At 49.0% G+C, this 12,629-nt stretch overlaps 4 protein-coding genes across 4 annotated transcripts; 2 read left to right on the top strand and 2 right to left on the bottom strand.

The window, feature by feature from the left end:
- Positions 1-234: 234 nt before the first annotated feature.
- Positions 235-2,392, top strand: hsp90 (chaperone Hsp90; the record flags this gene model as incomplete). The annotated part of the gene is made up of 2 exons (XM_032044711.1): positions 235-492; positions 551-2,392. 2 exons carry the CDS (start codon positions 235-237, stop codon positions 2,390-2,392), a joined length of 2,100 nt encoding a protein of 699 aa, XP_031901481.1.
- A 918-nt stretch (positions 2,393-3,310) lies between these two features.
- BDW43DRAFT_309904 (uncharacterized protein) lies at positions 3,311-5,590 on the bottom strand (the record flags this gene model as incomplete). Its single annotated transcript, XM_032046794.1, has 3 exons — positions 3,311-4,290; positions 4,344-4,790; positions 4,864-5,590. 3 exons carry the CDS (start codon positions 5,588-5,590, stop codon positions 3,311-3,313), a joined length of 2,154 nt encoding a protein of 717 aa, XP_031901480.1.
- A 1,354-nt stretch (positions 5,591-6,944) lies between these two features.
- BDW43DRAFT_50621 (phosphate-sensing transcription factor PHO4) lies at positions 6,945-9,599 on the top strand. The gene is made up of 3 exons (XM_032050158.1): positions 6,945-7,734; positions 7,810-8,854; positions 8,920-9,599. The coding sequence occupies exons 1-3, from the start codon at positions 7,135-7,137 to the stop codon at positions 9,438-9,440; spliced, it is 2,166 nt and encodes a 721-aa protein (XP_031901479.1). The 5' UTR covers positions 6,945-7,134; the 3' UTR covers positions 9,441-9,599.
- Positions 9,600-10,089: 490 nt separating this feature from the next.
- BDW43DRAFT_50627 (putative DNA directed RNA polymerase III subunit Rpc82) lies at positions 10,090-12,561 on the bottom strand. Its single transcript, XM_032050159.1, has 4 exons — positions 12,385-12,561; positions 12,262-12,318; positions 11,289-12,170; positions 10,090-11,203 (listed from the first exon to the last, which is right to left on the bottom strand). The coding sequence occupies exons 1-4, from the start codon at positions 12,394-12,396 to the stop codon at positions 10,193-10,195; spliced, it is 1,962 nt and encodes a 653-aa protein (XP_031901478.1). The 5' UTR covers positions 12,397-12,561; the 3' UTR covers positions 10,090-10,192.
- Between the last annotated feature and the right edge of the window lie 68 nt (positions 12,562-12,629).

The raw sequence follows: 12,629 nt of genomic DNA, 5'->3' as shown, positions 1-12,629 counted from the left end.
TGGTCAACCTTTTCTCCCTCCCTTCCCTTTGATTTAACGATCTTAACGTTTGCCTTGTAAGTGTCTGACATCCACTTGAAAGCCAAGTCTTAAAAGACGTTCCGATCCTCACTGGGCGATACATTTGTGTCCTCAATGGCAGTGCTGAAATTGCATCACCCTCAAGATTTCGGTGACTAGAACTAATTTTTTTTCCTTTTGCCCTGGCATAGAATATAATCCGCATCCGTCGCCATGTCCGAGACCTTCGAGTTCCAGGCTGAGATCTCTCAGCTTCTCTCTCTGATTATCAACACTGTTTACTCTAACAAGGAGATCTTCCTACGTGAACTTATCTCTAACGCCTCCGATGCCCTGGACAAGATCCGTTATGAGAGTCTGTCGGATCCCTCCAAGCTCGACTCGGGCAAGGATCTCCGTATCGACATCATCCCTAACAAGGAGGCCAAGACCCTGACTATCCAAGATACCGGTATCGGTATGACCAAAGCTGTAAGGTAACCCTGGCGGACCTACCAAGATCTCATTCTAACCCTTATTCTTTGTCTAGGACTTGATTAACAACCTTGGTACCATCGCTCGCTCTGGTACCAAGCAGTTCATGGAGGCTCTCTCCGCCGGCGCTGATATCTCTATGATTGGCCAGTTCGGTGTTGGTTTCTACTCCGCCTACCTGGTCGCTGACCGTGTCACCGTCATCTCCAAGCACAATGATGATGAGCAGTATGTCTGGGAGTCTGCCGCTGGTGGCACTTTCACCCTCACCCAGGACACCGAGGGCGAGCCCCTTGGCCGCGGTACCAAGATGATCCTTCACTTGAAGGATGAACAGACTGACTACCTTAATGAGAGCCGCATCAAGGAGGTTGTCCGCAAGCACTCCGAGTTCATTTCCTACCCCATCTACCTCCACGTTCTGAAGGAAACTGAGAAGGAGGTTCCCGAGGAGGAGGAAGAGACCAAGGAAGAGGAGGGGGACGAGAAGAAGCCTAAGATTGAAGAGGTGGACGAGGAGGAAGAGAAGAAGGAAAAGAAGACCAAGACCGTCAAGGAGAGCAAGATCGAGGAGGAGGAGCTGAACAAGACCAAGCCCATCTGGACCCGTAACCCCGCTGATATCACCCAGGAGGAATATGCTGCCTTCTACAAGTCGCTCTCCAACGACTGGGAGGACCACCTTGCTGTCAAGCATTTCTCCGTTGAGGGTCAGCTCGAGTTCCGTGCCATCCTTTACATCCCCAAGCGTGCTCCCTTCGACCTCTTTGAGACTAAGAAGACCAAGAACAACATCAAGCTCTACGTCCGTCGTGTCTTCATCACCGATGATGCCACCGATCTTATCCCTGAGTGGCTCAGCTTCATCAAGGGTGTTGTAGACTCTGAGGACCTTCCTCTCAACTTGTCCCGTGAGACTTTGCAACAGAACAAGATTATGAAGGTTATCAAGAAGAACATTGTCAAGAAGACTCTCGAGCTCTTCACCGAGATTGCCGAAGATCGCGAGCAGTTCGACAAGTTCTACTCTGCCTTCAACAAGAACATCAAGCTTGGTATCCACGAGGATGCTCAGAACCGCCAGACCCTTGCTAAGCTGCTCCGTTACCAGTCCACCAAGTCCGGTGATGAGGCCACCTCCCTCGCTGACTACGTCACCCGCATGCCCGAGCACCAGAAGCAGATCTACTACATCACTGGCGAGTCTATCAAGGCTGTTGCCAAGTCTCCCTTCCTTGACAGCCTTAAGCAGAAGAACTTTGAGGTTCTGTTCCTGGTTGACCCCATTGACGAGTACGCTTTCACTCAGCTCAAGGAGTTCGATGGCAAGAAGCTTGTCGACATCACCAAGGACTTTGAACTTGAGGAGTCTGAGGAGGAGAAGGCTGAGCGTGAGAAGGAGGAGAAGGAGTTCGAAGGGCTCGCTAAGAGCCTCAAGAACATCCTCGGAGACAAGGTTGAGAAAGTGGTTGTCTCCCACAAGCTCGTGGGTTCTCCTTGCGCCATTCGTACTGGCCAGTTCGGTTGGTCCGCCAACATGGAGCGTATCATGAAGGCCCAGGCCCTTCGTGACACCTCCATGAGTTCCTATATGTCCTCTAAGAAGACCTTTGAGATCTCTCCTAAGTCTGCTATCATCAAGGAGCTCAAGAAGAAGGTCGAGGCCGACGGTGAGAGCGACCGTACTGTCAAGTCCATCACTCAACTTCTATTTGAGACCTCTCTCTTGGTTTCAGGCTTCACCATTGATGAGCCCGCCAGCTTTGCCGAGCGCATTCACAAGCTTGTGTCTCTCGGTTTGAATGTCGATGAAGAGGCCGAAACCTCCGAGGAGAAGGCCGCTGAGGAGGCTCCTGCCGCTGCCGCTGGCGAGAGCTCCATGGAGGAGGTTGACTAAATGCCTCTAGCCCCAATCTTCATCGGGAATTGACACGAAACTTAACTGCTTTTTTGACCAATACTTGAACTGTTCCAGCGGTATTTGCATCAGGATTGTCTTATATCACTGGCTTATCCTGCTTTTTTTCATTTGGGACGGTAGAAAGATGGTTACTAGTGACGATGTGAATTTTAATTTTTTCGGCGTTTTGAGCGTTTTCTTTCATCTTACCATACTACGTTAAATTATTACGTCTGATTCAGATTTTTCGTTTGCTCGCCTTCCCCCGGATATCGAGTGGTTTCAGACAGGTAGATTTTCATGCCGAATCAAAAGCTAAGCATTGAACTGTCTCACTTCAACCTTTTGTATTTTCCTCTTGCATTCGCAACATACGAATAGGACTGCACACCTGACCTATCTGTAGAACGGGTCAACCCAATACTTCGAACTGCGCAGCTGATTCTGCTCCCTATCTGTGGACTTCAACGCAACAGGCGACTACTGATGATCGTTTAGGATACTTAACCCTTGGCAGTATGCGGATGAGACGCCTTTTCATCCCCAAAGAAGCCGGACTTGGGACGGCTTAGGACAATTTCTTGAGCACGCATACTGTCCATAACCTATGCGAATGAAGAATATAATCGAGTGCAGAAGAGCCAATAGATATTAAACAGTTGTTTGTAGCCACAGACCAGTAGGTTTACTTCAAGGGCCAACCTTTCGCTGCCAGTGGATGGAGACCATAAATTGTTTATCTTCGTCAGACGTGAGGCTTTTCGGGTGGCCAAAGCACAACACGATGAGCAACGCTATTTGGTGACCACCTGGAAAAGTGGATTGAACCAGTCCGGAACTCTCTTCTCCTTTCCCTAGACATCCTTGAACACCGAATCACTACGGTGCAGATACTGCGGTTGACGCTTCTCCCTACTACTGGCCAGTGCAATACCAATCGAATCGCCACTCAGAGAAACTCCGTGAGGATAAACCCCAAGCCTTCGCAAACCAGAGGGCCAGCCCTCCAACGACCCCAAAACTACCCACGATTTGAATAACGGTCCATCCCCGTCGCTTGAGATCCTCGGACCACCAAACCAGACCCAATGGATCATGGGGGCTTATCCGTGCGACACGATATTCTATCTGCTGCCCAGATTGTGTTCGAACTAGAAGACCCCCACCCGCTTTGTCCATGGGCACTCGGAGACCGCAGAAGCCGGGAGTCTGTGCGATAGGTACCAACGAACCATCCACGACACACTCCCCCAGTCGCTCCGTAAGCCACACAGCACGCTCCCCCCTTGCCATGGCGGCGTATCTTTCTCGTTCATTCTGTAAACTTTTCTGTAGGTCAGACGCCCACTTTGCTAGCTGAACCCGAGCAAGTCTTTCTTCATGCCGGGTATAATCGGATACTCGAGCCATAGTGTAACTGCGGGAGCTACCCTGTAAAGTGTGGATACTTGGAAGAGCGCCATGTTGAAGAACAGCCTGCTGCGAGTATCGTCCCTCTTGTTGCTGTAGGGCAAGCTTCTTAGCGGCAGAATGTCGTATCCAGGCGATGTTTTCCCGATCAAATAACGTTTGGACCAAGAACGTTAGTTCGGACGCTATCAAAGGTTGGAGGTAATCGGGGCTCATCAAGGTACTAGCATCCATAACGTCGTCATCATCGGACTTGGCCGATGAGACGGCGAAAGGGCATTGAGAATTAAGCCCGCTGATCTCGCCCAGGGCTGCATCCCCGAAAAGGAAAGGCTTGATGTTGGCCTCTTGGGCTTGCTTATGGAACGCGGATTTGAGGGCTGCAACTCGAATAGGCGTCAAAAGATCTGATTTGGAAATGACGGGAATAACGTTTGTCCAGTCGCAGAGCTTTCGGATAGACTCCATATCATTCGTGAGAGTATCTTTAAAAGATGTTAGCCTAGAAGCAGTGTATGAGGCGAGTCTCATCGCATACCCTCGGAGATAAGGTATAGGACAGCATCCACTTGGGTACCACCATTTCCCGCAAGCATATTTTGGAAATCATGGTCGAACGAATTAAGGGACGTCATTGCTCGGAGGAGTTGCTGATGGATATATTGTACAATACTGTCAGTCTGCGCTGCAGGGTCCAGCAAATTGGCTTGAGTGTCTACAAAACAAATATTGCGCTCAAGTACTACATCACCGACGCTTTTCCTTCTTCGTAAAACACGTGAATCTTCTAGGTCAGACCACCAGGCGGGATATGGCTTGGTGCTGGCGTAGATTTCCTTGAGAACTGGAGGAATCCTGCATGTCTGGGAAGGTTGGGATAAAGAGTGAGACGATTTCGAGGCGGGTAGTGAAGGAAAGGGGTCGACATGGACAATATCTTCGCAGGCTTGGACAATCGATTTGATGAGGGAAGTTTTTCCAGTATCTAAGTCAGATTCCGAGCTCAGCAAATACTCTTCATTATAAATCTCCAATCTAAACGCTTGGTGCGTACTTACCGGAAGCACCCGCGATAAGCACTTTCAGACGGCCCAGGGACCTCCCCCGGTCTGTAAAGGGTCTTCGACTGGGCATTCTGATGCTTGGCATAACCAACTGAGATGTGCTATTAGGACCCAAGCTGGACGGTGTTGGGAATTCATTGTCCTCCTCCCCAGAGACGACAGCCTGGCTACTAACATCATCGGTAATCGAGATATCGTCGAGATGTCTCAGAGACTGGTTGGAGAATGACTTGGGGCTGCTGGGAAGAGACGAAGGTGCGTCATCTGAGTTGCTCAGGTTCGAGGGCGTCAACGGCCGGGGAGAAGTGCGATTGGAGGAAGGCAGAGATATCTCTAGTCTGCTAGAATTGAGCAAGTCGCTTGGTTTGAGAGTAGACTTGCGGCGGGGTAACGAGGTAGCACCGGTATCACTGCTGCTCAGGTGGTCGCGGGGAAGTTGTGGTTGTCTGATCGGAGTCGTAGGGTCGCTCGAAAGGAGAGGTCCGCACTCGGATGCGGCGAGATTGGCATCTTGGATAGTTTCTTCGAGGCTTTGTACACCATACATACTATCCCTTGAAGGAACCGATTCATCGGGAGAGGGCTCCCCCTCCACATCTTGATTACGACTGCGGGCCAGGAAGTATGTCGCTGGGTTAGTATTGTGGGGATCGATCCACTGCTGTTCGATGGAGGCCTTGCGGGACCTACGCAAGGTGACGTCCGGGACGGGCGGTCTCATGGTGGAAAACAGGTGTTGGAACGGTATACAAGGTTCTAGAAATGTACATGAAGAACATATAGTTGTTGTAGAAGTTGTTGGTTGAAGATGTTATTGTTTGTTCAATTAGTGCTCATGTCATGTCATGTCACGTTTATATTCTGGTCACGACCCCTCTGACAACCCCGACCCCGCATTGGGCAAGACATATAAATATATAGGTGGGTGCTCTTAAATACTCCGTATGAACACGCACTATCCACTCCAATAGAAGTAAGTAATAATTATAATTACCGGAATGATATATTAATGATAATAACATAATGTCTTAAAAGTAAATAGGGTTGGTTAGGGCAAATTCCAAAGATCAGCCGGTAGAATGCCTCACTGGATAGGGAATACTTCTAACATTAATACAGGCTAATGAGTGGTTGAACTAGTAATTAGCTGCATACTCACTTGAAGCAAACGACATTGGACTAAATCACCCTTTGCAATCCTAGCCTACGACACAACTGGGCACTCTTGAAACTAACCTTTAGAATGGAAATCAATTTCGATGTGGGAGATATCATCCATTTTATACTGGGTGGAAACTATCTATGAGAGTTAGATACTATACTCATATAAGAGTATTATGAAAAAAAGAAAAGAAAACCGGACAAAAGAAAAAGAACAGAAAATCTATCTAGTACACTAAGTACTAGTACTGCCACTAACTGAGAAACCTTCCAGTTGGCTCTCTTGACCCCATCAAGGACCCATGGTTGGATCGGAAAGAAAATCATTGATACGGTATTCTCCCGACTTCTTTTCTTCCTGTCCAATCCCAACGGAAGAAAGTTAGTTCATTTTTACCTCCTCCAGGGCTTCAAATATTATCGACCTTCTTTAATTGGTTAAGTTCCTCACTAGTAGTAGTACTCCATACCACTCAATTCTTATCTTTTCTTTTCCTTTCCTCTCTTAGCGTACAAGAGACAGTAGTACCCAGTACTTAGGTTGTACCTAAGTAGTTGAAACTTGATGGGTGGTACTCGTATCAAGGTAAAAATTACCTCCTCCACTCACTTACCCTTCCCCCGTTAATTAAGCAACTCCGTATCTCCGCCCGGCCTACTTACGGACTTCTCTTCCCATTGTCTTGTCCCCACCAGATCTATACCCTCCTCTCCTGCTCTTAATACTACTAGTATCCTCTGCCGTTAGTCAACATTCGGGCTTTTACTTCATGTTCTGACCCGTGCCTCATCCTTTCATCATCACCATGTCTGCCAATTTTTCTCGTTGAGCTGACGCTCTCACAGTCCACTTCTTCTTTAACCTCTCCATCGTCAATATCCTTTGCTTTTAGTTGAAGACTTCTCGTTGTCTTGTCCAACTACCAAAATCCTTCCAAGTTGCTTTCCCTATTCCGAGATTTGGATATTGTTCCGCGATACTACGCTACAGACTCCATTAAGAAGAAAAGCCTTCGGGGGGAGAGGGGCGAACCGAATCTCTTAAGTGACACAAATAAAGAAGAAGACGAAGGAAAAAAGAAAAAGGGGGTCATAAGGTTTGCCATGGAGCAAAGCAACTCGCTCTCCTGGCCGGATATCGCCGCCTCTGGTGAAGATGAGTTCTCTAACTTCCTCGAATTTGGAATGCAATTCCCCGACCTAGAGGGGCACGGGCCATCCGATCAGCACCCTGCTCGCTCTATCGCTCATTCCGTATCGATGCCTGCCTCAACCGCTCCTTCGGGTCAGGAACAGCTTGTTCGTATGGACGCCGAACCGGTGACCCCTCAGGCATCGTCATATGACCGCATAATGGGCGACTTCCCAATCGAACTCTCCAGTCAAGTCCACCAAGGTCAATCGCATGGCTCCATGTCGGCCTCCTTCTCCAATGCCCCTATGACTCCGGCGTTCTATGCCCAAAAACCTCCACATCCCCAGGACTTCAGCCACCACCAGCTGCAGCAACCGCAGGAGCAACCGCACCACCAGCATGTTCACCATTCACAACAAACATCCCAACCTTATGTGCCTCATGGCCAGCCTTTGATCCCTCCGACCCCCAATAGTGTTGAACTGCAGGGGAGCGCGGCCACATATTTGCAACGCGTGAACGAGAATCATGAGATGTACGACCGATATGCGCGCATAAACGAGGAACAGGTAAGTGTGATCCTGAACTAGCTACGGCCCCTACATCAATACATGCATGGCTAATGTGTTCATCCGCCCTGATAGGCTCTCTATACCCCTTTGGTGTCTCCCGCCATGACGCCATTGGAGACTCAATTTCAGCTTCCAGAGTACACCATTCCAGGGGAGTACTTTACCCCTCTAACCTCTCCAGCTCTCGAGGCCCAGAATGGAAATTCAGCCAGCTATCCTTTTCACTCCGGCCATGTCTCTGACATGGGCTTCGTGCATTCCCCCGTCGACAATTCCATTCCCGCCTCGTCGTCTCCAAGTTCGCCAGGCTTGATCCGGAAACATCACCGGCGTCGACTATCAAACACCAAGACCTTTTCCGCCAGGGCGAAGAAGCAACAATCTCCTTCGGTGCGGCCTCAAACGCGGAAGAAATCACTCCTGCATATCAACTCGGACGAGGTTTTAAACGGCCTCAACCAACACCAAGGCGGCCCAAGATCACAACTGGCAACTGGTAGCGGGCTGCGATATGGAAGCAATGAAAGTTCTGGCCAGGATTCCGTCTCGCCAGAACCACTGTCAGAACCACTAATGCCTCCCCCTGCTCTCCCTCCAGCACGGAGGTCTCCCGCGATTGCTCCTCAGACAGCGCAGTCACAAACCAACGAGCCTGCGACCCCGGCTATGCTGATGCGCATTCAGCGGCCGCAGCATAGTCCAGCTACAATTGGTCAAGCACCAGGCTCTGTGTTGTCCGAGTCACACGATGATATCATGGAGGACGTCGTTCTTCCGGAAGCAGCTACTCCTACTACTCACTTCTCCCAACCGCAAGTGGTCCGCATAGATACCTCTCTTCGAAGTGTTCGTGCAGATGCAGCATCCCCAGCCGCGTCGGCCAATGTAACTCCCGCTTTGGAACCTAAATCGGCTCCAGAAAGAAACCCATGTTCAGTAGCTCCTAGTCCGCGCACTGTCGCTGTGCCATCTCCAAGCGGGCCGGTGGGCAAGAAATCAGACACCCCAAAACTTGGGCCAGTGAGCAGAAAGCGACAAAGCCTTAGCTCCTCCCAACCCAGCCCAAATCTACGCCCGAAAATAAGTCCCAGCATACAACCATTGGTCCGAGGAGAAGGTAGGTTACAAGCATCATCCACCGATCAGCTCAGTGATCCAAACTAATTGCACATCGTTCATCAGGCTTATCAGGTGAGACATCAGCTCTGTACCTAGCCTCCAAATCGAATTATCAACATATCTTGGATGGCACCCTTCTCCCCGGCGTCTCCTATCCGGAAACGTTAGCTGAAAATTTGAGTTCTAAACGGACCAATCACAAATTGGCGGAGCAGGGTCGGCGCAATCGCATTAATAATGCGCTTAAAGAAATCGAAGCTCTAATTCCTGCTGGGTTTGTCAACATGAAGAATGTGAAGGACGCTACCGCACCTTGCAATTCGAAAGGCAGCGAAAAGGAGAAAGAGAAATCGAGCAATCAACAGATTAGCAAGGCTAGTACCGTGGAGATGGCCATCGATTATATCAAGGCATTGAAGAAGGAACTCGAAGAGACTAGGGGCAAGTTACAGGATGCTGAGGCTCGGCTAGGTGAGAATGGGACTCCTGAAACCAACGATGGCGATTCAATTGAACCAGGAAATGGGCAACTGGAAGAGCCTGATGCGGTTAAGGCCGTGCCTGGGACAAAGGCTCCTGTATAGTCTTACGATTGGGACATCGTAGTGGTTTCGACCGAATGCTCTCTTGCCTAGGAATACCAGTGACCCAGTTTTATGTGACATGTTTTACGACGGCAGCACTCCGGCGACTATTAGTCCGTGATCAGAAAAACAGAGTTGGAAAGGATTTACCGGTGTATAAAATAGTATGGGGGTTGGGTTTTAGACTTGACGACATCAGGGAGTGGTTTTGTTTCTTCACTTTCTTTCTTTCATAATTGGAAACCTGGCGTGGCTTTGTCCTTTTCCATTCTCACTGATATTTTTCATTTCAAGCCTTCATGTCCTGTTTCCTTGTTTATGTCTTATGTTAGTATTAACAGCTCTGCAGCTCGCTGCCGTTGTCTCAGAATTGGCTCTACCCTTCCAATTGTACCTATTCAACACGAGAGCTTTGCTGCTATGTGTTGTAGTCCAAACCTTGCAGTTGTGTTTTATTTTTCCCTTTATTCTTTCTATTTTTTCTCTCAAGATTTGTATGTAGATTACTTTCTTCTTCCGATATATATTTAACTCAAATCTTACCATATGATGAACGATTTGGCTAGATATATGAAGTATGATAACTTTGTCCTACAGATGATATCATGATCGAATATCATTCATGGGAGGTATGACAGATTCACTTTAGGGTCAGCTGGTACAGTCATCACTATTTAGCCGTCTAGGCACACATGCAAATGCAATGTATATATAGCCTTTTACATTTCATCGCTTATGATGGCATCCTTGCCTCAGTAGTCTCTCATCACGGCCACCATTTCATCCAACCGGGCTACTTCTCCCAGCAAGAGCGCCTCCTTGGCTCTCCATTGTTCAAGCAACGCCAATTCTGCTTCAGACAAATAGCGTTCTTCATTGCCCTTGACATCACTTCGCTCCGTTTTCTCGAGGAACCCCTTCAACCGATCCCGCTCGAACCGCAAGCGTTGCAAACATCGAGACATTGCCTTGTACGTGTCCTCCAGGACACTATTACCGACACGGTCCGGGTCATAGAACCAGAGGAAAATGGTCCGTGAAGGCTGACGCTGTGCGTCTCGTGGAACTTCCTGTAAGTCGACGAACCCGCCTGTCTGCATGCTGGCGAGGACCTGGCGTAGGTCTTTGAATGGGAGAAGGCTGATTTCTTGTAGGCGCTTCTCATCTAGTTTCCCCTTATCATGGAGAACACGGACAACTCGTAATGCGACATCGCCATATCTCGCTTCAATGATACGTTCCAATTCAAGATGGCGAAGTTTGCGCGCCAGATGGCGGAACTCTACAGTCCAGGTTATAAGACCCGAAACCATGCGTTTGGATGTGAGGTTAAAAGGCGGTTGAGCTAGAAGGCAGAGATGCTGGTCGACTTCGTAAGTACGATTTCCATCCGATTGCACCCCGTTGGGCCCATCATGGCCTACACCGTTCACATTTTCTTCCAATGGCCGCTTGCCGCGTCTGTTTATGGGTTGAGAGATCTCCATGGGACCAACTGATCCTGCCAGGTCTAACAGCAGGTCGACATCCTCCACCACTGCACTTAAGGGGATCGGTACAGAATATTGTTCGCCTTCCTCTCCTTCACGGGGTATCTCGGTAGTATCCCGGCACCTTGATGTTTGGTATTCGATACGGCGCAGAAGGCAATCGTAAACTTCGGCAGTTACAGGAGACGAGCCCTGCTCTGCAAGCTCCAGGAAACGACGATTCCGGAGAGCGACATCCAACTTCTCATAGTTTATGCGTACAGTGATGCTGGACTGGAGTTACCGTTCCATCAGCTCTATCTAGGAAGCGCAATGCCCTCATCGGGGTCCCGAATGCTTAGGAAAAGGAAAGACCTACATCCATGGGTACTGTATCTTCGTCGAACTCATCGTCTGACCATTCGTTCTCTGCTTCTCCCTCATCATCCTCATCAACAGCGGCGTAATCCGCTCGTGCCTTTTTGTTAGGCGCATCAGTGGCTCCAGTTGCATGTCTTCGTTTAGCTCCACGGGGTACTCCATTGAACATCAATCCGCGAGTCAGATCCCCATCCAAACGTTCCTTGAGCAATTCGAGGGTCCCTTCAGTCACCGCGTCCTCTAGTTTCTTCCCTTTGAGAACTTTAATGTCGGGCCTTGACTTGATTGTGCGCTCAGCATCCAAAGCATTATCTGCATAGCTTTGAAACTGAGCATCCCGAACACGTGATATATATCCATGTCCTGCTAAAGCTTTTAAAGTCGGATGAAGAAGTGCCGTGTGTTCGGAGGTAGCATGGTTGCTATTGAGCCCATTTTGTTGATCTTCTGTTTCCTCACGCCCTTCAGCTTCTTGGTGCGCTTCCTTCTCCTGATACTCTACAGCTTCCTGATTTTCCTCACTCGCCTCGCTAGCTCCGTTTACCTCGGGATTCGCAGGTCTTAAGGCTGGAAGCGTTTCGAGATAGCTTACTTGCGCATGTCCGAGAAACATGATGGTCGACATGACAGTGGCCGCATACTTCCCCAACCGGTGACCTATAAACTCAAGAATCTTCCCGGTTCGGACAAGATAGTATGCAGACTGCATGTTGGGTTCATAATACGTAATGCCATCATCGTAGGAAGTATAGTGATAGATAAGATGCTGCTGAATCATAGCAGCGAGGCCATGACGAAGCTGGGCGTTGGACAGACGGGAGTAGAACTTCAACCTAGTAAAGGAGAGTCGGTCGTAGCGAACTAGTGTTGAGAAGATGCGCTGAGCGGACAAAGCAGAGTCAGCTTATACCATTCTTTCCGTCTGGAAATGGGTTGAGAAGTAATTGATGGACATCCAAATGCAAGCCTACCGCGAAAAGTTCCCCAAAATTGTCTTCCACGAGGAGTGTACAGAGTTCCCCAGCATACTGTCGCCCATCCGGTTAGCAAACGAGGTCATATATGGATGGGAATCTGTTCAGACAGTCGCATACTTGAGAAGTCATGTTGGCTCAAGTCTTCTAGAGAATATACCAACTTCCAATTCTCTAGAAGAAAGCAGCGGTCACCGCGAGAATTTCATGGGGGGAAGGGATATACACTGGCTAAAAAGTAGTGAAAAGCGGATTAAAATATCTTTATTTGTTCCCCCGCTCGCGCGCTCTCTGTCGCTCTCTTTTTTCCCTCTCTTATCGTAATTGCTCCGCGACGCTCACGTGTGCTTAATATCATGTGACAT

This window comes from Aspergillus alliaceus, assembly GCF_009176365.1.
Source record: "Aspergillus alliaceus strain CBS 536.65 unplaced genomic scaffold BDW43scaffold_15, whole genome shotgun sequence".
NCBI lineage: Eukaryota > Fungi > Ascomycota > Eurotiomycetes > Eurotiales > Aspergillaceae > Aspergillus > Aspergillus alliaceus.
Note: the sequence above shows the minus strand (reverse complement) of the source record. Positions and strands in the feature narration are given on the sequence as shown.